Genomic DNA, 27434 nt, shown 5'->3' on the forward strand with positions numbered 1-27434 from the left:
TTGACTATGATCTTTATTGTAAAACATCCAGGAAAACAGAAATGCACTAGTAAACTAAGGTAAAACATTTTCATAATATCTTTTTGATATTGAACACAGATAATGACTCTCAATTCTTTCCATTTGTTTTCAACTATAAGAAGATACTTTACTGATAAACATATTTTTCCCAAACACTCTTTTCATTGCCTTATGCACATCTTTGTTCCTCAGACTGTAGATGATGGGATTCAGCATGGGAATCACGATGGTGTAAAATATCGACACAATCATGTCATGGTCCAAAGAATAGCTGGAGGTTGGTCTTACATACATGAAGAGGATGGTTCCATGATAAACTGACACTCCTGTTAGGTGAGAGCCACACGTGGAGAAGGCTTTTCTCCTCCCCTCAGCCGAATGCATCCTCAGAATGGCCAACAGGATGAAGCCATAGGAGATCAGGACAATCAGGATAGTGATGATCTCAATGGAGCCCACAAAGTAGAAGAGTAGAAGCTGGTTTGTGTGAGTGTCAGAACAGGAAATAGCAAGGAGAGCAGGGGGATCACAAAAGACATGTCTGATTTCATTGGAGGCACAGAAGGATAGGCTAAATGTGGCCACTGTGTGTACACAAGCATGCAAAATGCCACCAACATAGGAAGCAATGATGAGTGGCACATAGACTCTGGGTGACATGCTGACTGTGTACAGCAGGGGGTTGTAGATTGCCACATAGCGGTCATAAGCCATTGCAGCCAAGAGGAAGCATTCTGTGGTCCCAAAAGTAACTGCCAGAAACATCTGTGTTGCACATCCAAGGAATGAAATGACTTTATTCTGTGACAGAAAGTCTACTAACATATTTGGAGCAATTCCTGAAGAATAGCAGACATCCACAGATGATAACACACTCAGAAAATAGTACATGGGGTTGTGGAGCCGGGAGTCCCCAATCACCAATACAATCAGCCCCAAATTTCCCACCAGAGTAAATAGGTAAATCACTAGAAACAGGAAGAATAAGATAATTTGCAGTTCTGGATTGTCTGTGAATCCCTTCAGTACAAACATAGTAACTTCAGTGACATTCTTCATGTTGAAACACACAAAACAAATGTAAATATATTTGTACAATTAGAATTCATTTACTATAAAAAAGAATAAGCAGAATTTGGACTGAATAACACAAGGGAACATGAGCTATGTTCTCATATTTATGTTTTTGCAATGTAAAAATTGTCACCTACACACAAGAAGACAGTGACAAGATAATGGGTCAAGTGTCCATGCCACTCACTGCAGAATTAAATGGAAAAGACGAGTGTCTGGTCACTATGGGAATCCATGTTATTTCCAAAACCATCAGGTCAACTGGTTATCTTACAACTGTTTTTTTTAGCTGTTGTCATATTAAATCACATTCAAACATGCAGTGATTATTTAAAAATAATTTTCTTTTGACAATGACACACATGAGGTAGCATGTCAGTGTACAGAGCATTGGAATAGAATGTCAGCATTCTAGACTTTTTAGTAGTGGTTGAAAGTGAATGCTCTAAGCTAAGTCTCCTGTAGAATGAGAACATTAATATTTATTTATTCTATAAGTTTGGAGTAAAAATTGAAGACAAAAATATGTTAATAAACTTGAATCTTGACAATTCTGTAAATAGAGAATTGTTGAATTAGCTTGGTTCTACGGAGTAGATGTGAACTAGATTTTAACATTTTATGAGTTAATTACTAAAAATTTTCTAAGTCTCGTATATCTTCTTGGATACATCTAAAAGAATGAATCAAGGTTTTTGGGTCTTTTTTTTAAGGATGATGGCCCATGACTGAATTAAACTAAATTTAGAAATAAAATGCAAACTTTGATGAGTAAGATAAAATCTATTTTTAAAAAATATAAACAAGGGTCTCAAGAAAAGATTAGCTTCAATACAATTCCTGACATCAATTCAATGATACACCTGCAAGACATACAACATAGACTTTTGATCTGAAAGTATGTGTTCATTGGCCAGGTTTATGATTAAATGTCATGTGTGAGAGTTGGCTTTTTCTTCAAAGTTCACTCGTCTTTCAAATAGCAATATGTTTGGATGAGCAAGCAAATATAATAGTAGAGAGCCAGGCACACTAATCAAGTGTGTAAAGTAATAAATTATGAAGCAATTTCTTTTAAATATGTCAGTTTTGGGTTGCAAATTTAACATGACTATATAATTGATCTTTTGTCATCTGATGTATTTATTTTTAAAATATTAGCAAATACTAGGTCCCAAAACTAATACTCTACCTAACCATATAAAAATATGTGACCAGAGCCTTGAGCCAGATAGTTCATTTTTGTCCACATTTAGTGTATTTATTGTGTGATTATTGACACACACTGAAATATTATTATTTCAGGATTAAATCCAACAAATCATATTTTGATTATGATTATTTTCTCTACCCACACAGCTCACCACCATTCCTTTTGCTACATTACTGTGGGCTTACTTTCACTTGGATAAGATAGCGAAAAACTGCAATGTTAAATATTTGAGCTACATTTTACTAGATGCCAAAATAAAATTTATACTGGGTATAGCTAAGTAAATATTAAAATGTATTGAAAGCACTTAGAGTTATAAAGAGAAAATGTATGATTCTTGGAGAATTTAGTAATAAAGCATTACCTTTTAAAATTAGCGCAAAACCAGTTTTCTAATTTTTTTTTTAATTTTATTTTTTATTGTCTAGATTATTACGGTTGTCCCCATTTATCCCCCTTTTGACACTTCCACCCAGCACTTGCTGCTCTTTCCCTCAGGCCATCACCGCACTGTTGTTTGGGTCTATGGGTTATGCATGTATGTTGTTTGGATAATCCCTTCACATACTTTCATCCAGTCCCTCCCTCCCCACTCCCCTCTGACAGCTGCCAGTCTGCCTTTTGACCCAGCGATCCCACTGGTGCAAATATATCTGAAAAGCACCAAGTCATCAATTCAACAGTATATATGCACCCACTACATTCATATCAGTGTTATTTACAATAGCCAAGATCTAGAAATGGCCCAAGTTCCCATCATTAGATGAGTGGATAAAAAAGCTGTGGTACTTTTACACAATGGAACACTACACGGCCACAAAAAGGAAAGATCTCTGACCTTTGGAGGCAGCATGGATGGTCCTGGAGATTTTTATGCTAGTGAAATAAGCCAGTCACTGAAAGACAAATACCATATGATCTCACTTACATGTGAAATGTAATGAACAAAATAAACTAATGAACAAAATAAAAACAGAGGCATAGATACTTGGCACAGTCTGAAAATAAAGTCTTAAAAGAAGGCAGGAAATTCCAAATATCTTTGCCTCAACACTGAAACACTAAGTTGGCCAAGAAGAGCAAAATAGTAACGGCCATGCACTGAGCACACTCAGCAGAAATGGACTTTGTGCACTTTCCAGCAACTCTCACGGCTAAGCAGTCCCAGAGCCAGCAATCAATCCTGCATCTCTCAGAGGGCGTGCCCACTCCCAGTGTTACTCTGTCTGCTACAGTATCATGGCCTCATTCTGTAGAGGCCCTCCCCAGCTGTCACTCCCGGTGAAATAAAATATGATTCTTGATAAATATTTAGATAAATTTTAAACATTAAGACTAGAGAAACATTATGAAATGGTGTTAATTTAAAATGGATTCTATATTACAATGCTAGGAAAATAAAGGATAATAGATTGTTTCCTCCTTAGAGCAAATACAAGCCTGCAGGTAGTTGAGCAAGTCTAATGTGTTCTTTATTGTTCTTGTATTAATCTGATCTGTCTTTTTCCAACAGAAAAATGAAAGCATACACTCAATTTGTAAAACTCTTTTTTGACTCTACAAACATAAATTCAATAGTTGCAATAGGCAGCAACTGAAGTTTTTAGTACTGAAGATTTTATAACATTTGACCTTCACATTTTTAGGCCACACCTAGTAAAATGTTTTTCAAGTGACCTAATTTTTCTCTTCTTACCTGTGTATCAGCAAATGTGGGTTTAGATACACTATGAATACAGTAATTTAGATCATTTATATTCCCTTACTCAACTGTTGATGAAAACCACAAGAATTTCCCCAAGGGGAACATGTTCCAATTATCTCCTGGTTCAAGATAGCAATGTGAATTTACTCACTAATTAAAAATACAGTGGTTATGGAATAATTTACTATGCATTGATATTTATTAAATAATCACAGTCCTCTGGCCTCTGAGTACAATCATGCTTTAGATTTGCATTTTCCTGATGATTGGTGACATTAAGGTTTTTTTGGCTTGCATCTGTACTTAATGTATTTCTCTTTGTTTTATTTCATATTGAACTTATTAGGAAGACATTGGTTAATAAGATTATACAGGTTTCAAGTGTACATTTGTATGATACGTGATCTGTATATTGCATTGTGTGCTCACCACCCAAAGTCAAGTCATCTTCCATCACCAAGGGTTGGCCCCTTTACCCCTTTACTACTCCCCTAACTCCCATCCCTCTTGTACCACAATACTGTTTTTGTGTGTATGAGTTTCAGTTTTATATCCCACATTTGAGTAAAATCATATGGTTCTTAGCTTTTTATGACCAATTTATTTTGTTTAGCATGATATTTTCAAGGTCCACCCATATTGTCACAAATGGCAGTACTTCATCTATTGCTATGGCCGAGCAGCATTCCATTGCATGTACATACCGCATCTTCTTTATCCACTCATCTCTCGAAGGACACTTGGTTTGTCTCCAGGTTTGGGCCACCGTTAGTATTGCTGCAGTGTACATAGGGGTGCATATATTTTTGCCAATAATGTTTTCAAATTTTGGAGGTAGATACCCAAAAGAAGGTTGCCGAATCACATGGAAACTGTATTCTTACTTTGTGGGGGAGCCTCCATAATGTTCTCCATAGTGACTGTAGCAGTTTATATTCCCACCAGCAGTGAATGAGGGTTTCTTTTTCTCCACAACCTCTCCAACACTTGTTAATTTTTGTCACAATTATGATATAGCCATTCTAACAGGTGTGAGGTGGTATCTCACTGTAGTATTGTAATGCATTTCCCTAATAGCTAGTGAAGTTGAACATCTTTTCATATTTCTGATGGCCATTTGTATGTCTTCTTGGGAGAAGTGTCTGTTCAAGTCTTCTGCCCAATTTTAATGGAATTGTTTGTTATGTGTTGAGTTGTATGAGTTCTTTATGTATTCGGGATATTAATCCATTTCCACAATGTTGTTTGCAAATATCTTCTCCTATGTAGCTTGTTGCCTTTTTATTTATTTATTTTTTGGAGGTTTCTTTTGCTGTGCAGAAGCTTTTTAGTTTGATATACTTCCATTTATATATTTTTGCCTTTATTTCCCTTGCCTTTGGGGTCACATTCATAAAATATTCTCTAAGCCCAAGGTCCATAAGTTTAGTACCTATGATTTTTTCTATGTAATTTATTGTGTCAGATCTTATATTTATTCATATTGCTCTGTGATCATTTTCATGTCTTTTTTTGGAGAAATGTCTATTTAAGTGGTTTCCAAACATTTTCTCCCACTCCATAGTTGGCCTTTTCACTCTATTATTTTCCTTTTATGTGCAGAAGATTTTTAGTTGTATTTATTCTCCTCACTTACTAGCTTTGCTTTTGTTGACTGTGTTTATTGTGTCATGGTATCACATCCATGAAATCATTGTCATGTCCAAAGTCTAGCTTTTTTCTCATGTTTTCTTCTAGGAGTTTATTTATGTATTTATTTATTTATTTTGTATTTTTTGTTTCTTTCAATCACTTTTCCCAGAAGGGCCCTCTATTTTATTTTACCTTATTTTTTATTTTTGTTGACATGTTTTTTATCATTCAAGTACAGTTTTCTGCCTTTCCCCGCACCCCTCCCCACCACCTCAGCCCTCCCCACCTCCCTCCCCTCTTTCCACCACTTCCTTGCTATTGTCCACATGTCCTTTATAATAATTCCTGCAAACTCTTCACCCTTTTCCTCTAAAATCCCCTCCCCTCACCCCTATAATCCCCTTCCCTCTCCCCTCTGGTCACTGTCAGCTTGTTCTCAATTTCAGTGTCTTTGGCTATACTTTGTTTGCTTGTTCATTTTGTTGATTAGGTTCCTGTTAAAGGTGAGATTATATGGTGTTTGTCTTTCACTGCCTGGTTTATTTCACTTAGCATAATGCTCTCCAGTTCCATTCACACTTTCACAAAGGGTAGGAGCTCCTTTCTTTCTGCTACATAGAATTCCATTGTGTAAATGTACAATAGATTTTTGATCCATTCATTTACTGGTCGTCACTTAGGTTGCTTCCAGCACTTGGTTATTGTAAATTGTACTGCTGTGAATATTGGGGTTCATAGGTTCTTATGGATTGGTGTTTCAGGGTTCTTAGAATATAATCCTAGCAGTGGAATGACCAGATCAAAAGGCAGAAAATTTTTATTTTCTGAGGAAATTCCATACTGTTTTCCATAGTGGTTGCACCAGTCTGCAATCCCACCAACAGTGCACTAGGCTTCCCTTTTCTCCACAACCTCTCCAACATTTGTTGTTTGTTGCATTGTTTACGATGCCCATTCTCACTGGTGAAGTGGTATCTCATTGTGGTTGTAATTTGCATCTCTCTGATAGCTAGCAATACTGAGCATCTTTTCATATGTCTCTGGACCCTCTGTATGTCCTCCTTGGAGAAGTGTATGTTCAAGCCATTCACCCATTTTTGAATTGAGTTGCTTGTCTTCTTAGAATGGAGTCGTGTGAGTTCTTTATATATTTTGGAGATCAGGCCCTTGTCTCAGGTGTCATTGGCAAATATATTTTCCCATATGGTTGGTTCCCTTTTCATTTTGTTGCTGTTTTCTTCAGCCGTGAAGAGGCTTTTTATTTTGATGAGGTCCCATTTGTTTATTCTTTCCTTTATTTCCCTTGCTCTAGGGGACATATCAGTGAAAATATTGCTGTGTGAAATATCTGAGATTTTCCTGCCTATGTTCTCCGCTAGGAATTTTATGGTGTTGTGATTTATATTTAAGTCTTTTATCCATCTTGAGTTTACTGGTGTGTATGTTGTAAGTTAGTGATTGTGGCTGTCCAGTTCTTCCAACACCATTTTTGAAGAGATCGTTTTTACTCCATTTTATGCATCTGCACCTTCTATCAAATATTACTTGGCCATAGAGACATGGGTTTATTTCTGGGCTCTCTATTCTGTTCCATTGGTCTATGTGTCTGTTCTTAAGCCAGTATCAGACTGTTCTGATTACAATGGCCTTGTAACATAGTTTGATACCAGTGATTGTGAACCCTCCCACTGTGTTCTTCTTTCTCAAAATTGTGGAATCTATGTGGGGTCATTTTGGTTCCATATAAGTTTTTGAAGTGTTTGTTCTGTATCTGTGAAATATGTCATTGGTATTTTAATAAGGATTGCATTGAATCTATAAGTTGCTTGTTACCAAACTATAGCTCACGTACTACTTACCACAGAATCATTGGAATCTGACTCCAGATAAAAGCACTCTGCTCCTCCCTTAGGTCCATGCATCAGCAGCAATCTGAGTACAGCCTGTGGTATGCAGACCACAGGTAATGTTTGTGAATTCTTGGTGTCATTACCATGTTTTCTGTGATGGTGCATTTCACTGCCTTTTATTATTTCATCAAAAGAAGAACCAAAATCCATTCCTGCATTTCTCACAATATACAGAGAATAGTCATGAACATTTATAAAGATCATACTTAAACTCAAACATGACAAAAGACAAGCACAATTTGGAGGGTGAGGCACACTCGGCTTGCAGATGGAACTCTTCCCACAACTGAGCCCCAGCTTATCTGGATGCTTTTCTCTAGAGGCCAGGTCCTGACTCAGCTCTGGTTCTGTTTTACTCTGACCCCTCCCACCCTGTGATGCCCCTACAGATTCTCCCACTCTTCAGGCCCTGTACCATTGCTGTGCTCATGTTCGGCCCTGCTTCCCACAGACCTCACTTTCATTGCAAGTGAACCTGTCCTTCAAGAACAACTTTTAGTGGCAGTAGTCCTTCCTTCTTCCCTTCTGTTTTCCTTTATTCTTTCATTCTGTTATGGTTATTGGCATAGTTACCAATATTACTATTGTTATTATTTTTTTTCTATTTATGAAAACCCTTTTAATTTCAGTGAAAAGAAATCTCCTTAGACCATAGAACACTAAGAATATTTCTCTAAGGTTGGATTAAGTTTAAATAACACCGTAGGGGGACAAACACAAAGCATCTCTTTTCACAATAATTTCCCCCCAAACAATTTTTCTGCATTTCTCTTCTCCTGTTTGAATTCTCTGCCCACTGCCATTCACCCATTTCCCTCCTTTAAATGTCTCTTCTTAGTGAGCTCTCTTTCTGTTGCTACATTATAATCGTTTCACAATTTTTGCTTTCTCTTTCTTTAATTTTCAATTATCATTTATACTTAAGATTATTCTGCTGTAGTTTCAGATGTACAGCAAAGTGTTTAGACAATCATTTACTTTACAGAGTGGTCGTCTCTCTGCTTCACGTACCCACCTGAGTCTATAAACATTTATCACAATGTCATTGACTGAGGTCTGTCTGGAAGAGGTCCAGCCATTGTTACTATAACGAGAATGGTTTACAACGCTGATGTAACCTGGCACCAGGGAGAGTGGACTGGAAAGTGCATGTGTGAACAATGCTGACTTCACTGTACTAGTCAGTGGGTGTGGTAGACGCCATTGGGTGAGCATGTGTTCTGTGTGGCCATCTCATTCAAAATGCCTGAGCAAGTAGAACAATGAATCTGCATCAAATTTTTCATTAAACTTGAGCATTCCTCTACAAAAACTATTCAGATGATTCACAAGGCTTTTAGGGAAGATGCAATGACTGCTGCACAAATAAAAGTGTGGCACAATTGATTCAAAGATGGTCAAAAATATGTTGAAAGTGATCCCCATTCTGGAAGGCCTATAAGAAGCAGAACACCTGAAGTGTTGAATGTGTACGTGCTGCAATCAACAAAGATCAGCAACTGACCATGGGAGAAATAGAAGCTGACCTGAGGATTCCAAAAACTACCGTGTCTGAGATTTTGCCACAAGATCTTGGCATGAAATATGTTGTGGCAAAATTTGTTCCATGGCTTCTGCTACCAAAACAGAAGGAACATCGTGCTGCAGTTGCTCATGACTTGATTCAACCCACTACCAATGAACCAGATGTCCTCAAGAAAAGCGTAATCAGAGATGAATCATGATTCTATGGCTATGAACCAGACACAAAGTACCAGTCATCCAAATGGAAGTCTCTTGGTTCTCCATGGCCAAAGAAGGAGCAGCAAAGCTGCAGCAATACCAAAACCATGGTAACTGTGTTTTTTGATTTTGAAGGTTTTCTCGAACATGAGTACACCCCTCCAGGCCAAACAATTTATAAAGAGTACTACATCAAAGTTATTCATTGGTTGAGAGTTGCAATAGGATGAAAATGGCTGCTGTTATGGGCAACTGGCGATTGGCAGCTTCATCACAACAATGAGCCCCTTCATGTATCACATCTCATGCAGAGTTTTTTGCAAAACATCAAATCACGCAAGGGACTCAGCCCTACCACACAGATTTGGCACCCTGCAACCTCTGGCTTTTCCTGAAACTAAAGTTACCTTTGAAAGGGAAGAGGTTTCAGACCATTGATGAGATTCAGGAAAACATGAGGGGACAGCCGATGGTGACTGGGAGAACTGTATGAGGTCCCAAGGTGCCTACTTTGAAGGGGACTGAGGTCTCATTGTCCTATGTACAATGTTTCTTGTATGTTGTGTCTTCTTCAGTAAGTGTCTGTATTTTTCACATTACATGGATGGATTCTTTTTGGACAGACCTGAGAGTTCCTGTGCTGTACTCAGCATTTCTGTGGCTATTCATAACTACCAATTTGTACTGGTTAATCCCTTCCCTTTTCCACTTGTTACCCCAGCCTCTCTCTCCTTTGAAAACTGTCAGTCTGTTCTCTGTGTCTATGAGTCTGTTTCTATTTTGTTTGTTACCTTATGTAGTTCATTAGGTTCCAGATGTCAGTAAAATCATAGGGTACTTGTCTCTCTCTCTGATTTGCCTATTTTGCTTATTGTAAACCCTCTACACCCATCCATGCTGTTGCAAAAGGTAAGATTTCTTTCTCTTTTACGGCCGAGTGGTATTCCACTGTTTAAACTAGCACAGATTTTTTTACCCACACACCTACTGGTAAGCACTTTGGCTGCTTCCAAATCTTGGCTGTTTAAATAACTCTGCAATGAACATAGAGGTGCATATATTTTTTCAAATTAGTGTTTTAGTTTTCTCCAGATATATTTCCAGAAGTAGAATCATTGGGTCTTAAGGCAGCTCCATTTTTATATGTTTAAAATATTTTTCAACTTAAAAATTTTTTAATTTATTTTTTCATTGAATTTATTAGGATGACATTGTTTAAATAATTATATAGGTTTCAGGTGTACATCTCTATTCTACCTCACCTGTACATTGTATTGTGTGTTCATCACCCCAAGTCATGTCTCCTTCCATCACCATGTATCCTCGCTTTTTCATGCAGTTCTATTTTTAAATTTTTGTTAAATAGATTTTAAAAAGATTTTATTTATAGTATTTACTCTTTTAGGAGAGGAGAAGGGAGTGAGAAAGGAAGTGAAAGAAACATTGATGCAAAAGAGAAAGATAGATCAGTTGGTTGCTTCTTTTACTTGCCCCAACCAGGGATGGAAACCACTGCCCAGGCATGTGCCCTGACAGGGAATCTAACTGGAGACCGTTCAGTCTGTGGGATGGTGCGCAACTAGATGAGACGCAGTGGTCAGGGCTCTGTCTTTACAGTTTGGATTGACTCCGTACTGCTTTCCATACTGTTACAGCAGCTGCCCCAGCCTGCATTCCCACCCACAGTGCACGAGGGTTTCCTTTTCTCCTCATCTTAGCAAACAATTGTTGGTTGATTTATTGCTGACAGCCATTCTGACAAGAAAAGCAAACATGCTCATCATATCTTTTTAATATTGAGCCATAGAACAAAACTGTCAATTTTTATATTCATTTTTAACTGTAAAAAAATACTTTATTGAAAAACCCATTTTTCCCAAACACTCTTTTCATTGCCTCTTTCACATCTTTGTTCCTCAGACTGTAGATGATGGGATTCAGCATGGGAATCACGATGGTGTAAAATGTGGACACTATCATGTCATGGTCCAAAGTGTAGCTGGAACTTGGTCTCACATACATGAAGAGGATGGTTCCATGATAAATTGACACTCCAGTTAGGTGAGAGCCACACGTAGAGAAGACTTTTCTCCTCCCCTCAGCAGAACGCATCCTCAGAATGGCCAACAGAATTAAACCATAGGAGATCAGGACTATCAGCATAGTGACTATTTCAACAGAACCCACACAGTAGAAGAGTAGAAGCTGGTTTGTGTGAGTGTCAGAACAGGAAATAGCAAGGAGAGGAGGGACGTCACAAAAGACATGTCTGATTTCATTGGAGGCACAGAAGGATAGACTAAAAGTGGCCCTTGTGTGTACACAAGCATGCAAAATGCCACCGATGTAAGAAGCAATGATGAGTGTCACATAGACTCTGGGTGACATGCTGACTGTGTACAGCAGGGGGTTGTAGATTGCCACATAGCGATCATAAGCCATTGCAGCCAAGAGGAAGCATTCCGTGGTTCCAAATGTAACAAAGAGAAACATTTGTGCTACACACCCAAGATAAGAAATGGCTTTGTTCTCATTCAGGAAATTAGCCAACATTTTGGGTGTGACAACTGAAGAATAACAGGCATCCAAGAAGGACAACACGTTCAGAAAATAGTACATAGGGTTGTGCAGCCGAGAATCCATCATGACCAATACAACCATCCCCAAATTTCCTATCAGAGTAAAAAGGTAGATTGCTAGAAATAGTAAAAACAGGAAGACTTGTACCTCAAAATCATCTGTGAATCCTGTCAATATAAACATAGTGACTTCAGTCACATTTTTAATCTGAATCTTGCGTAAATCAAAATTTGAAGTCGACTGTGACATTTTATTTTTATTTACAGATTTTAAAGCAATATTTTTTAAAATAGCATCTACCGTAATTTATCCCCTTGATTTTTTCTTAAAGGGCCTGTTGAAATCCTTGGTGGTGAGGGCATAAGCACTGATGAAGAAGATGGGGCCAATGAACACATTACCCTGTTAAATTAAAGAAATTTTGGTTAAATGACTGGCTACATTTGTCATATTTTTTTTTAAATCTCAATTTATGTGCTTTAATTTCCAAATTATTTTCTGTCAAATTTACTTCCACCTAGTTTCATATCTCGTCATCTTAACATTCACAAAGATGAATAAATATAGAAATTTTAACTCAAAATATTGTAATAGAAATTATACATCTGAATAGGAGGTCTAGATTTGCTACAGTGCACATGAGATGCCTTTCCTTACCATGTACAATTGTTAAAATGAAAACAACCACACTAATATCACACGATTGTGTGTAAATTAGAATTGTATTGTATTAAATGAGAAAAACGACGTAAAAATTGTTTTTAGATCATTGTCAGATGACTGGAAAATGAGTTATGTCAGAATTACATTTCAGCTTGTCACATGGGGCAGCCTTTTCCCACCAAACCACGTATATCCTCTTTTTGGCTGGAACCCCTTCCCACTAGTACTTCTAGACACTGGGGGAGGCACCTTGTACACAAGTCATCATAGAACATTGGTTTGGTTTGGTTGTCAGTTTTCTTCCTTGATACACCTATCACCAAGTTGTCCATTAAGGCATGCACAGTTTCATATATTGTTAATAGTTGTCCAATTTAAGTTAATGCCAATGTAAGATATTTTTCTATTTATGTACTCTTTAGTCTTATAAAATCCTTGGATGTATTTTTAAGACTTAGGTATGTCAAAAATAAATGCTGACCATTTCTTTAATATATTACAGTTTCTTAAGGAGTCACTAAAATCACTATAAAAGAAAAATTACCCAGTAATAGATTATAACATTTATAAAAGCTATTGTGAAAAGACCAAAATTACAATAAGAGCCACAAGGTAGTGTTTTATTTGTAATGTGTTTCCTTTGCTTCAGACCGTTTCTCATGCAGTGAAATGTGAAAAGAAGGAAGTGTATAAACAAAGTGAAATGTTGTCTGTACCTGGGATGAATTCTTCATGGTTTAAACACAATGAAATGTAGCATCTACCATATCTAGGAGCAAGATTTAGGGAGTGGGGTTCCTGTTTCCCTTCAGTGTGTCACAGACTGAAGGAGTGAAAAACTGTAGTGTGGGTCCAGGGACACACCACTGACTTATATTTGTGACACGAAACACACATTTTTGTCAACGCTCACACACCAAGAAAAAAAGAGAGAAAATCTGCATATTTTTATTTTCCAGAAAGGTCTTCCCAGATCCATGTGGAATACTTTAAATCAAAGAATAAATAGCTTTTCAAATGTGGGAATACAATTCCCCCACTACACAAAATGCTCATTTAATCCTTAGTGATTCTAGAGTAAAAAAATACAACTAAGCTAAATTTCAACTCTGTGTAAATACAGACAACTAACTATACTCCTGAGAACACAAATACACAAATGTCTTATAGTAATTTTCAGTTTACTTTGAATAGTTACATTAATAAAATAAGATAAAATCAATTAATAATATAATTATATATTAGTGTATTATTTGAGCATCATAACCAATTTTTTTCTGTTTAACAAAATTTCTCACTGTCTGTCTGTCTCTCTCACCCATGTTTGCCCCAACAGATTCAGGGACAAAATAGGAATGAGGCAGATCAGAAGTACAGTGAGAACAGCAAAAAGTATGCAAGCCACTTTAGAAAATGTATCAATGTGCGGTCCACTAAAGGTGTCCGTTACAAAGTGCACGTTGACTGTTACACACAGGAGGAATTTCAGCAGCAGCACAGCCCTGACCTTTACTTAATGGTGTGTCTGAGATCATACACTTGTGTAAGGTGAAGAACATTATATTTGTACTCTACGACCTTGTATTAAAATTCTCAGATGAGCATCTAGTGACAGTACAGCCTTGAAAAAGTAACTTCATTTCCCCAAACCAAAGAATAACTAAGATTAACCAAATTTTCAGGCATGTCTTGTTCAATAATGTGACCGTGGCGTGATTCCAGAGTGTTTATTTATAAGATGCATTACAGTGTATATTAAAGTGTTTTTATTTTATGTGAAGGATACATCCATGTGGAAACATGGCTTCCAAATTTTATTTAACTACAATATATGAATAGGGAGTTATGAAATTAGCTTTTTCTTCAAAGCATTGAGCAATGGCTGAGCACCAAACTGGAAGCTAAGTATTCTTCTTTTAGTTATACATATGTCTTTTCAATATGGTACTTAAGATATATTTAAATGCCTTTCTTATGAGATTATATCCAGTGAGTCCCAATATTCTATGGTATCGAGAACCTTAAAAAGAAAGAACTTTAGAATACATTTCTGTCTTTGCATTTTGACTCTAAGCAAGACAGTAAAATAACATCTTTGCACACATTCTTCTGGTAATTTTGAGCAAAATAATATTCTCATAACTCTTGATTTCTCTGAGTTTATCTGTAGTGTAAGATAGTGGCTTATGAATGAAGGCATATTTTAATCCAGAGTATGTTCCATTACTGCGATTAGCTTCCTCACTGTGGGGAACTGGAGGGGTGAGAGACAAAATGTGTGGGGTTCACCTACCTCACTGAGGATACTCTTCAAACAGGCACTTCGGTCAACTAATCTCTAGGACATGAGAACTGATTGTGGCTACATGTAACTAATTTCACTTTAGGAGATAGACATTAGAAAGACAAAGGTTAGATTTCAAAATTTAACAAAACCATGATCATTCTGGAAAACGATAATCAAATGAGTTCCTCACCCCTCACACAGTCAGAAAGCAAACATCACCATCCAGCCCTGACTGAGAACGGCGACAACCACACTAAGCTCGAAAAAAAGCAAAGATACCATAGCAGCTACAGCATGTTATGAAGCAGCTGCCGGGTGTTAGAATTTTCATGTACGTTATCTTCTGTTTTGCACACAGCAACCTGCCAACTAATCCAAAACCCTTTTATAGATGAGAAAACTGGGAACCAGCGTGGCCTATGATGTGGCCTTGATTACGCTCACATAGCTACTAGTACAACCAGGATTCAAGTCCGGGGTTTCTGTCTTCAAACTAAGCTCCTTTCAGGTGACCATGTCATGGTCTCATTGCAAAATGCTGCAAATTTGGAAATGTTATCCCCTAGAAACAATGCAAAACAATGTCCTCGTGTATCTGAATTCATTTACAAAACCACAAGCTCAAGTCAACCATTATATATTTCTGTAAAAAAGACAAAGTGGCTTCTAGGTCAGTTAGCAACTTAGTAAAATGAGTTTTAAATTCATTTATATCCTTTCATGAGAAAAAAAATACGATTTCACAATGGTGTATACCCAATGATTGGTTGGTAGTTAATTTTTTCTTCATTTAATAATTTTCATAAATTTAAAATATAGTCACTTATTTCTACTACCTTAATTCTGTTATCTTCCATCAAGAAAATTAAATCTGATTTCCAATTTACAAATTTATTGACATAATATGTTGCATCTTTCTTAGTCTCCCCGGTATTTCCCTAAATTTTCTCCTTCAATTTTAAATTCAGCCCTAAATTAAGTAGAAATTTCCACCTCAGATTTACATATTAAAGCATATAATCTAGTTTGAGATTTAGGATTATAACACCTGCTATTTTTGGGTGATGGAAAACCTCTCCTCCTACCTGTGGAAATGAACTGCTCGCTCAGTGAGGATGTGCTCTGAGCATGAAGCATTTGGACTCCTCTTATCCCAGGTTCGCAAGCTCTTCTGGAAGTCCACAGGGGCGCTCCACGGAGAAAAGGCACGTAGTCTCTTCTGGGACGGAAAATGTATCAAGATGATTTTGTTGTTTTACATAGTAAATGAGAGGATAGTTGTGGAGCAATAAACAATATGATCAAAATGATTACATAAATGTACTTTGTAGTATGAAGTGGCATTTCACTGGAAAAAGTTTTTGAGCAAGACTGGAAAAGGAATTGAATAACATAGAACATAGATCTAGCTTTGATACTAAATAGCTATGTGCAATGGGTTGATAACTTAAATTCTCTTAAATTCAGTTTCCTCTGGGAATACAATCTGTTTACTGGTCTCAAAATCCTCTAACCAAGTACATAATGAAATAATCTGAAAGCATAAGCTATAAATGAATCCACAGTGATTTAATAAAAATTACTGTACTTATTTAAATTAATGTACTACACTTCTGAGTGGTATGAGAGAGACAGTTAAGATCATAAGTTCTCAATAGAGGAGATAAGATATGAATACCTGAACCAGAATTATTGACAGCAGAGGTGGGACGGTGTATGGATAATGGTAACATTCTGTTTAACAGAACTTTAGAATATTAGAGATCAGGCAGAGATAAAGATCAAACTTTGAGTTGCATGAGGACTTGTCTTGAGGACACAATGCACCAATCTACAGACTAACACTAAGCTATGCACTTTTTAAAATTAACTTTTTGGGGTGACATTGGTTAATTAGATCAGTTGCATGTATACAATTCTATGTTACATCATCTGCATATTGAATTGTGTGCTCACCACCCAATGTCAAATATCCTTCTGTGACCATATATTTGTCCCCTTTTTCCTTTAATACCCCATCCCCTCTTAAGCTGGTAACCACCATACCGTTGTTGTATCTGTGAGTTTTTCATTTTCTGCTTTGTTTATTTATTGTTTTCAGTGTTATATTCCACACGAGTGAAATGATATGGTTATTGACTTTTTCTGTTTGACTTATTTTGCTTAGCATGATATCCTCAAGATCTTCCCATGTTGTCATACATGGCAGGGTCATATCTTTTCTCCTGTCTGTGTAGTGTCCCATTGTACCTATGTACCACATCTTATCCAATCACCTGACAAAGGACACTTTGGTTCTTACAATGTCTTGGCCACTGTGAATAATGCTGCAATGAACATAGGGGTGCATGTATCTTTGCGAATAAGTGTTTTCAAATTTTCATGTAGATATAGCCAGAAGAGGGGTTGCTAGGTCACATGGTAACTCTATTCTTAATGTTTGAGTAACCTTCACACTGTATTCCATAATGGCTGTACCAATTTACATTTCCACCAGCAGGATATATAACAGCTTTTTTCCCCCTCCAAAACATCTCCAACACTTGTTATTACTTGTCTTGTTGATAACAGCCATTCTAACAAGTGCAAGGTGGTGGCTCATTATAGTTGTGATTTGCATTTCCCTAATAGCTAGTGAGGCTGAGCATCTTTTCATATATCTGTTGACCTTTAATATGTCTTCCCTTGACTTTGGGGCCAAATTCATGAAGTACTCTGTAAAATGTCTATAAGTTTAGTACCTATGAATTCTTCTATGAAACTTATTATTTCAAATCTTATATTTAGGTCTTTAATCCATTTTAAGTTAATTGTTGTGTATGGAGGCAAACAGTAAGTCTATTTTCATTCTTTCGCATGTGGCTTTTTAATTTTCCCAGTAACATTTATTGAGGAGGCTTTCCTTTCTCCATTGTATGTTTTTGGCTCTTTTGTCAATTATTAGCCCTCACACATCTGGGTTGAGTTCTGAGCTCTCAGTTCTGTTCCATTGGTCCGTGTGTCAGTTTTTCTGCCAACACCATGCTTTTTAAAAAAGTTTATTTGTATTTTATTGTTTATGCTGTTACAGTAGTTCCAGCTTTTTCTCCCTTTCCCTCCTCCACCAACCCCACTGTCTCCTCTCCCTGAGTTAATCCGCATATTGTTGTCCTTTCCTATGGGTTGTGCAAAAATGTTCTTTGGTTAGTCCCTCACCGTACTTCATTCCCTTTCTTTGTCAGCAGCTGTCAGTCTGTTTCATATATTCAAGCATTTGTCACTGTTGTGTTCATTAGTTTATTGTGTTTATTACATTCTACATATAAATGAGATCATGTGGTATTTGTCTTTCACTGACTGGCTTGATTCACTTAGCATGCTGTTTTGATTATTGTCACTTTGTAGTATAATTTGAAGTCAGAAAGTGTGCTACCTCTGACTTTGTTCCTTTATCTAAGGGTTGCTCTGCCTATTTGGGGTACTTTCTTGTTCCATACAAGTCTGATGATTTCTTTCTTATTCTATGTCTTTAAAAATGTCATTGAGGTTTTGGTGGGAATTGCATTAAATCTATGTATTACTAGATACCTTGGTCTTATGGGGTATTTTATGAAGTTGACCCCAAAGGTAAGAGAAGAAAAGACACAAAATAAGTGAATGAGACTATACCAAAGTAAAAAGATTCTACGCAGCAACAAAAAAATTGCCAACAAAACACAAAAGCGACCATCTAAATGGGAGAAGATACTAGCAAACAGCTGAGATAAATGGTTAAATCCAAAAATACATAAAGAACTCATATAACTCAAGCCCAAACAAACAATCCAATGTAAAAAGTGGGCAGAGGACCTGAACAGACATTTCTCCAAGAAGACATTTAACAGTACTGTCTTAGTCCTACATCTTCCAGAAGCTCGCTTCCTGCTGAAACCTTACCTGCCTGCTGTACCTGCCCTACTCAGCTGATACTCTTCTCAGCAATTTTTTCCTCCAGGTGAAGCCCTGTACTTCTTAACAGGAGCATGCACCACCTGCTTCAGAGATCCTCAGGGACTTCTAACACTACATCAGTCTCTCACAGTCCTTCCCTGACACTGATTGAGCCTGAGTAAGGGTGAGGCGCTTCTGGAAAAGTGAAGAAAAATAAAAACTTTACTGGGCCTCCCTCTCTACCTATGCTAAAATTTCCTATTTTGGACCCAGGTGAGCCCATGCATGTTTATGGTTTGTGTATATATCTATTAATTGATGAAAAGCCCCCAAAATATCTTTATTCATTTTATAAATATCAACATGTAGTACACTACTCTAGACCTGCTCACTTTTTGTTATTGAATAAATTATCATGTTGCTATTTTAAGCCAGAAGGTAATTGGGGTGTATTCCCCTTGGGGCATCTCCTCTGGGTTTTATCAAAGTTGATTAAGTTGATATAAGCAAATTAAATAAGCCGCATTTATAATGTACCTAAACATGCATTTGCTGTTCTACCGGTAAGAGGAAGTTTCAGGAAATACGCAGAATATTTTAATAGGTAAGATCTAAAATAACAGGTCAAATATATGTTATGAAAGCTCCAATACTAAGCCCTTTAGTTGTTGCCTATTGCATAGGTGAATTAGTCACAGTCTGATGACTGCAGTCTGCCTAAGAATTGAATGACAACATTTCCCAGAATAAACAAAACATTGAATTGAATTTATGTCTTCAGGAAAAAGAAAATGCTCCCCACAGAGTGTATATTTTCATTTGTGTGATGAAAAAATGTCAGACCAGCATGAAGTGCAAAAACAGTAAATTTCTCAATGGAGGGCAAGAAAACATTTGACCTGCTCACTATCTGGGGGTTATTTTCATTTAATGAGGAAAATAATAATTCTCTTAGGTTTATTTAGGTAGCTATGCAATGTAGAAGCCACTTCAGATCACTACTTGCTTCACTATATTAATAGCTTCAAGTATCCAAATACATCAAGGCCATGCGTTGAGTATTTCTGTGTGTGGGGTCGGGGAGTGGGGAGCTCAGTGGCAGAATGAAGCCAGGGCATACAGGGGGCAGTGAAGAGTGCCTGCACCCTGAGGACGACTAGGATTGACTCAGGCCCTGGCACTTTCTCATGTGGGAGTTGCTGCGCAGGTGAGATGCAGCGTGTGCAGAAGTCCCACAGCTCGGTAGGTGGCTGCCGTCATTCCTCTCCCCCTGTGCAAGCTCCGTACCTCAATACTGAGCCCAGGATTTCATGATATTCTGCCCACTATTAATGTTATATATTTGGAAGTGAGTTTACCTTAATTAACAAAGGTTGATAGTATATTACTAAAATCTTTAAGGTACATGGTAATTTTCTCTTTAAAACTCTGAGCCTTATCATTAAGTACTAATAAATTTTAGTCATACCCATCTATCAGAAATGGTGGTTGTAAGAGAAATTTAATGAGTGTATTTACGATGGTACTTTCCATTATCTTATTTACTCAGTGCAAAATGCAGCCCACTGCAATGTGGAAAATGTGCAATGGTGACCTGTGTGTATTTTTGTTGTTGTTTTAATAGATTATATAACTCACAGTCCTCTTTGTGTTCTAATCCAGACACAGAAGAGTACACAGAGGAAAAACAAGAATTACAGTAAAATTCATTAGAGGTAGTCCGATGGAGAAATGTTCAAGTGCAAAGTAATTGTCACAAAATGAAGAGATTCCATGTAGATAGAGAACAAACTGTGTAGTTCAAGGCTGGGGTCAACTATGTTTTTCAGTGGTGCAGTTACACCATCAGTGTTGTGCACCAATATTAGCTAATTTTAAAAAGTGAATACATGTAGTGACAAACTTTACTTATATGTTCATGTTACAATTATAATAAAAGTAACATATTTTTAAAAACATTGCTTAAATACTTATTGTTCTACATATCTAATTCATCTGTGTCTGTGCATTGTTGTGTCTGCTCTGCCAGTTAAATTTACTGCTCTTTAAAGAAGAGTAAATTTTGGAGGGCAAACCTAACATCACATACTTCTTTTAATTATGGAGCTGAGCACACACTTTTGGATTCCAGTTATTTCATTTTCCATGGACCGTGTTTCACTGAACTGATGAAAAGAGCTGTATTGGGGTGGAGCTTTTTCTTGTGATTTCTAACTGCATTACAACACAGATTGACTGCATCACATTTATCAAAGTGTGTTTTGTTACTTCTATCATTTTTGTTCTGACCTCCCTACATAAATTCTTTCATCACACCCTCTCTTTGGTCAATTGTCATGTCATCCTTCACCATGGCATTCCTTAAATTTAAAAGAACTATGTTTTTCCCACCTATTTTTTAAGAATGGGAGGGGGGAATGGAGACAACTGTACTTGAACAAAAATAAAACATAAAATAAAACAATTACAAAAAGAAAAACACAAGTTTATGTAGCAATATGTTTAGGTCATCCCCCAAGCTATTATTACTATAACATATTGAAGAACCATCCATGTAATTTCTTTGGGGAGCAATATTTTTAAATGTTGATGCACTTCAAGTCACAGAAAATGGCAAATGCTTTCCAAACTGTGAGAGACAGATTCACGTACTACCAAAACTTTCAGAATTTCAGTTTTTAAATGAAGCAGCAAAACTTAGATGTAAAAAAAAGATTTTTTAAATGAAATGAAGTATTGAAAATTATTTTATTGTGTCAGAGCAGTTCAAAAACATTCAGTTCATCAGAATAAGTGGTTAAGGTGCTCCAATTTATGTTGCAATTTTTTTTGTTTTAGTACATAGGATTCAAACTAAATTCTGCCTTCTCTAATGTTTGATATGAGTAGTTTCTGTTTTATTTGCCTTTAATCTTCCCAATAACTATATGCTAATGTTTTCTCCTGCTATTGACAATTCTTCTAGGTAGTCCTGACTTCATCTTTCCCAGAAGATCGTTGGTATGTGCTTTGTTCTCTATTTCTGTTTTTTCGCAAAGGATGATTTTATTAATCCTTAAGTGTAGGTAGGCAAACACACATAAGTGTATATGAAAATGCCCAGAGTGGAAGGGCTGCCACAGCAACAGTTATCTCTAGAGAAGACACTGGATTGGGCAGAAGGAGGAACTGGAAGGAGAGCATCACTCTTTGCTCTCTGTATTTCTGTACTTGGGGAATTGTTCTATAAGCAACGATTTATCAATTACTTATCATGTATACTTTTGAAAATATAATAAATAGAGAAATAGTCAATGAGCAATATGAACAGTGAAAACAATTTTACTGAAGTGAATGTAGTGTTTCAACAATCAGATTTTCTAGGAAAAAGGTAGTAGGACTTCCAGTCTTTGATTCCATATGGTTCCCTCTCACGAATGGGATCATGTTAATGTATTGAAACTGGAGCTTGAGTTAAAATAATATACAAAATATAATTAGCAGCAGATTATGTGCCCTTAAGACTGACTCAGATTTTCTAAGGGTGGATATAAAAAATTAAATAAATGAGTGTGATAACACCCTTGAATAAAACACATCCTCTGACTGGTGTTATATTATGGGCTAATATACACCATCAATTCAGCTTCTGGTATCACTCTGATTCCTATTTAAACAGCCATTGGACCACGCAGGAAAGATTTTTTCTATAACTTCTAGCTGATTTCTTGGGTTTATTTGCTTTTAAATAAAAGTTTTCTGACTAGGTGCAATAATTTTTTATTACTCTTGTTATATTTCTAGTTACTGATGTTTCTGAACTTAATTGCAACTTTTACCTAGTTGTTATTTCACTGAATCCAAAAATCAACATTATACAAGTGTAATGCTCTAAAAGAAAAATTGTATTCCTTGTCATTTCTTATCATTTGTTCATTTTCACCGCAGAATTTTGAGAAAGTAGATGAACATATACTAAGACTTCAGATTTCCAAAAAGAATACAAATGAACAAATATTTGCCCCAAAAGGACAATATAATGCTGAGCATTTGAAAACCAAACTGAATGACAAACAAACTGTCATGCAATTTTATATGAAAACATAATCCATGTTCTTAAGGTAATACTGATTACTTTTAATTTAATCTTTATTGTATTATTTCCATCACCATTTAGTCCCCTTCTACCTCCCTTCTCCCAGCAATCACCACACTGTTGTCCATGTCCGTGTGTCCTTCTTCCTTTTCCCTCAATCCCTCCACCCCCTAATATCCCATCTCCACTACCTGTTATCTGTGCTCCATCTCTGAGTCTCTCTCCATCTTGCTTGTTAGTTCAGTTTGTTCATTAGATTCCACATATGAATTTTTTTTATTCAATACCATAAGGGAGCTGGAAGATTTTACAGTGTAACTCATAAAATATTACAATGCATTAGGCTGTTAGTGTGTCAAACAAAGCTAATTTAACACATTCTATATTTAAACTTATTTTAAAGACTCAGTTTTAGTAATATAAGTTCCCCTTCCATATTTATTTTGTTTTGAGATAAAAATTGTCATAATTACATAATTTTTTAGTTGTTTATTTGTGTTTTAATGTCACTAAGTAGGAACATAACTAATGGAATTTGTGGGTGGATTACCCATTTGACTTCACAGTTTTTAAATAACATGAGTTGAGCCTGGGAGTTAAAACCCCAATTTTCTGTTTGATTCTGTAGTGAGCGGCATCAACCTTTGACCCTTGGCCATGATCCTGGTTCTTGAACTGCAGCTAAGAAATTATTCACTGAAAAGAAATAAACATGAAGACATAGGTCACTTTAATTGAGTCACAACTTTTTTCATCTGGTCAGAAAAATATGAACGATAATGTTATAAATATCTTCAAGGTTTTTTCGTGAGGTTTCGACATGAAGAATGTCACTGAAGTTACTATGTTTGTACTGAAGGGCTTCACAGAAAATCCAGAACTGCAAATTACCTTATTCTTCCTGTTTGTAGTGATTTACCTGTTCACCCTGATGGGAAATTTAGGGCTGATTGTATTGGTCATTGGGGACTCCCGGATCCACACCCCCATGTACTATTTTCTGAGTGTGTTATCATCCGTGGATGCCAGTTTTTCCTCAGTAATTACACCAAATATGTTAGTAGATTTTCTGTCACAGAATAAAGTCATTTCACTCCTTGGATGTGCAACACAGATGTTTCTGGCAGTTACTTTTGGGACCACGGAATGCTTCCTCTTGGCTGCAATGGCTTATGATCGCTATGTGGCAATCTACAACCCCCTGCTGTACACAGTCAGCATGTCACCCAGAGTCTATGTGCCACTCATCATTGCTTCTTACATCGGTGGCATTTTGCATGCTTGTGTACACACAGTGGCCACATTTAGCCTATCCTTCTGTGCCTCCAATGAAATCAGACATGTCTTTTGTGACGTCCCTCCTCTCCTTGCTATTTCCTGTTCTGACACTCACACAAACCAGCTTCTACTCTTCTACTTTGTGGGTGCTGTTGAAATAGTCACTATGCTGATAGTCCTGATCTCCTATGGTTTAATTCTGTTGGCCATTCTGAGGATGCGTTCTGCTGAGGGGAGGAGAAAAGTCTTCTCTACGTGTGGCTCTCATCTAACAGGAGTGTCAATTTTTCATGGAACCATCCTCTTCATGTATGTGAGACCGAGTTCCAGCTATGCCTTGGACCATGACATGATAGTGTCCACATTTTATACCATCATGATTCCCATGCTGAATCCCATCATCTACAGTCTGAGGAACAAAGATGTGAAAGAGGCAATGAAAAGAGTGTTTGGGAAAATGGTGTATAAATAAAGTACATTTTCTCCCTAACCATTAAATATAAATAAAATAAGAATGATATTTGTTGTCCTCTTATCAAAAAGTTATATATTTTTTGTTTTATCATATTAGTGTCTTGTTATTCATCTTACACATTTTTCTTTTAACATCACAGTGAACCTTCCACCTGTGCAGTTTCTACACAAGCAGGAAAACTGTGCCGTCCCTCTGTTTCTTACTTAACTCACCCTCAGAAACACACCACACACACATATATTTACATACATGCTGAGAGTGACTGCATTAGTTTGTCAGGTCTGCCATCACAAAGTACAGTAGACTAGTTAGTGGTTTGTACCACATAAATTCTCAGTGTCCTCAAATCTAGAACTCTGAGATCAGCTAAGGACAAGGCTGATTTCTTCTGAGGCTTTTCCCTTTGGTTTGTACATAGCCATCTTCCCCTTGTGTCTTCACCTGTTGTTTACTCTCTGAGTGTCTGTGTCCTAATAACCACTTCTTATAAAGATACCAGTCATATTGGGTTAGGGACCACCCAAATACCATATTTTCACTTAATGACCTGTATAAAGCCCTCATTTTCTAATAAAGTCACATTGTGCAGCACAGGTGTAAGAATTTCAACATGAATACTGGTATATATTTTGTATATTAACACACACATAGTCAGATATCAGATACACATGTAATCCTTTCTTTAAATGTGTAGTGTTCACTTTTGCCTTCATAGGATACCAGTTGCAATTACAAGTAACTTTATGATTATATCTGACAAGCTTGAGCAAATGCTACCTAATTTATTTACCACTGACAAAAATATTTTTTTTATTGTTATTCAAGTACAGTTGTCTCTATTTCCCAGCAACCACTCTCCCCTGACCCACCTCCACCTCCCACCCCTAATTCTAACTGTCCTTTGGCTTTGCCTTTGGGTCTTCTATACATATTCCTTGATGACCCTTCCTCTTCTTCCCCCTATTACCTTCTTTCATCTCCCCATGGGTCACTGTCAGTTTGTTCCTTATTTCAATGTCTCTGGTTATATTTTGCTTGCTTGTTTGTTTTATTGATTAGGTTCCACTTATAGGTGAGGTCATATGGTATTTGTCTTTCACTGCCTGGCTTATTTCACTTAGCATAATGCTCTCCAGTTTCATCCACGTTGTTGCGAAGGGTAGGAGCTCCGTCTTTCTTTCTGCTGCATAGTATTCCATTGTGTAAATGTATCACAGTTTTTGATCCATTGATTTCCTGATGGGCACTTAGGTTGCTTCCAGCACTTGGCTATTGTAAATTGTACTGCTGTGAATATTGGGGTTAATAGGTTCTTATGGTTTGGTGTTTCAGGGTTCTTAGGATATAACCCCAGCAGTGGAATTGCCAGGTCAAAAGGCAGTTCCATTTTTAGTATTTTGAGGAAATTCCCCTCTATTTTCCATAGACATTGCACCAGTCTGCAATCCCACCAACAGTGCACTAGGGTTCCCTTTTCTCCACAGCCTCTCCAACATTTGTTGTTTGTTGCATTGTTTATGATGCCCATTCAAACTGGTGTGAAGTGGTATCTCATTGTGGTTGTAATTTGCATCTCTCTGATAGCTAGCAATACTGAGCATCTTTTCATATGTCTCTGGACCCTCTGTTTGTGTTCCTTGGAGAAGTGTGTGTTCAAGCCATTCGCCCATTTTTGAATTGGGTTGCTTGTCTTCTTAGAATGGAGTCATGTGAGTTCTTTATATATTTTGGAGATCAAACCCTTGTCTCAGGTATCATTGGCAAATATATTTTCCCATATGGTTGGTTCCCTTTTCATTTTGTTGCTGTTTTCTTTAGCCGTGCAGAGGCTTTTTATTTTGATGAGGTCCTATTTGTTTATTCTTTCCTTTATTTCCCTTGCTCTAGGGGACATATCAGTGAAAATATTGCTGTGTGCAATATCTGAGATTTTCCTGCCTATGTTCTCCTCTAGGACTTTTATGGTCTTGTGACATATATTTAAGTCTTTTATCCATCTTGAGTTTACTGGCGTGTATGTTGTAAGTTGGCGATTGAGTTTCATTTTGTTACATGTGGCTGTCCAGTTCTGCCAACAACATTTGTGGAGAGATTATTTTTACTCCATTTTATGCTTCTTCCCCTTTGTCAAATATTAGTTGACCATAGAGATATGGGTTTATTTCTGGCCTCTATTCTGTTCCATTGGTCTATATGTCTGTTCTTCTGCCAGTACCAGACTGTTCTGATCACAGTGGCCTTGTAATATAGTTTGGTATCAGTTATTGTGATCCCTTTACTGTGTTCTTCTTTCTCAAAATTGCAGAATCTATGTGGGGTCATTTATGGTTCCATATAAATTTTTGAAGTGTTTGTTCCGTATCTGTGAAATATGTCATTGGTATTTTAATAGGGATTGCATTGAATCTATAAGTTGCTTCATACCAAACTAAAGCTCACATACCACTTACCATAGAATCATTCATATCTGACTCCAGAACAAAGCACTCTGCTCCTCCCTTAGGTCTATGCACCAGCAGCAATCTGAGTACAGCCTGTGGTATGCAGACCACAGGTAATGTTTGTGAATTCTTGGTGTCAATACCATGTTTTCTGTGATGGTGCATTTCACTGCCTTTTATTATTTCATCAAAAGCAGAACCAAAATCCATTCCTGCATTTCTCACAATATACAGAGAATAGGCATGAATATTTACAAAGATCACACTTAAACTCAAACATGACAAAAGACAAGCACAATTTGGAGGGTAAGGTACACTTGGCTTGCAGATGGATCTCTTCCCACAACTGAGCCCCAGCTCATCTTGATGCTTCTCCCTAGAGGCCTGGTCCTGACTCAGCTCTGGTTCTGTTTTACTCTGACCCCTCCCACCCTGTGATGCCCCTGCAG

General features: G+C 37.0%; 3 protein-coding genes across 4 annotated transcripts; 1 reads left to right on the plus strand and 2 right to left on the minus strand.

Moving 5' to 3' along the window:
• Positions 1-3167, minus strand: LOC112319925 (olfactory receptor 5T2). Its single transcript, XM_024577319.3, has 2 exons — positions 3147-3167; positions 1-1074 (listed from the first exon to the last, which is right to left on the minus strand). Exons 1-2 carry the CDS (start codon positions 3159-3161, stop codon positions 130-132), a joined length of 960 nt encoding a protein of 319 aa, XP_024433087.3. The 5' UTR covers positions 3162-3167; the 3' UTR covers positions 1-129.
• A 7946-nt stretch (positions 3168-11113) lies between these two features.
• LOC112319946 (olfactory receptor 5T9-like) lies at positions 11114-15915 on the minus strand. The gene is made up of 2 exons (XM_024577339.3): positions 15893-15915; positions 11114-12259 (listed from the first exon to the last, which is right to left on the minus strand). Exon 2 carries the CDS (start codon positions 12104-12106, stop codon positions 11114-11116), a length of 993 nt encoding a protein of 330 aa, XP_024433107.2. The 5' UTR covers positions 12107-12259; positions 15893-15915.
• A 3350-nt stretch (positions 15916-19265) lies between these two features.
• On the plus strand, positions 19266-24541 carry LOC112319941 (olfactory receptor 5T2). Of its 2 annotated transcripts, XM_045185312.2 has the most exons (4): positions 19266-19320; positions 21682-21716; positions 22644-22816; positions 23420-24541. In XM_045185312.2, the coding sequence occupies exon 4, from the start codon at positions 23612-23614 to the stop codon at positions 24539-24541; it is 930 nt and encodes a 309-aa protein (XP_045041247.2). In that variant the 5' UTR covers positions 19266-19320; positions 21682-21716; positions 22644-22816; positions 23420-23611. The 2 variants fall into 2 exon arrangements, with proteins under 2 accessions (XP_045041247.2, XP_053781868.1); XM_053925893.1 differs by lacking the exons at positions 19266-19320; positions 22644-22816 and having other exon boundaries at positions 21672-21716.
• Positions 24542-27434: the final 2893 nt, after the last annotated feature.

The sequence above is a fragment of the Desmodus rotundus genome, chromosome 5 (assembly GCF_022682495.2).
Source record: "Desmodus rotundus isolate HL8 chromosome 5, HLdesRot8A.1, whole genome shotgun sequence".
Lineage (NCBI taxonomy): Eukaryota > Metazoa > Chordata > Mammalia > Chiroptera > Phyllostomidae > Desmodus > Desmodus rotundus.

Coding starts and splice junctions, on each gene's coding strand:
- LOC112319946 (XM_024577339.3), bottom strand. CDS start 12,106: ATGTCACAGTCGACTTCAAATTTTGATTTACGCAAGATTCAGATTAAA.
- LOC112319941 (XM_045185312.2), top strand. CDS start 23,612: ATGAAGAATGTCACTGAAGTTACTATGTTTGTACTGAAGGGCTTCACA.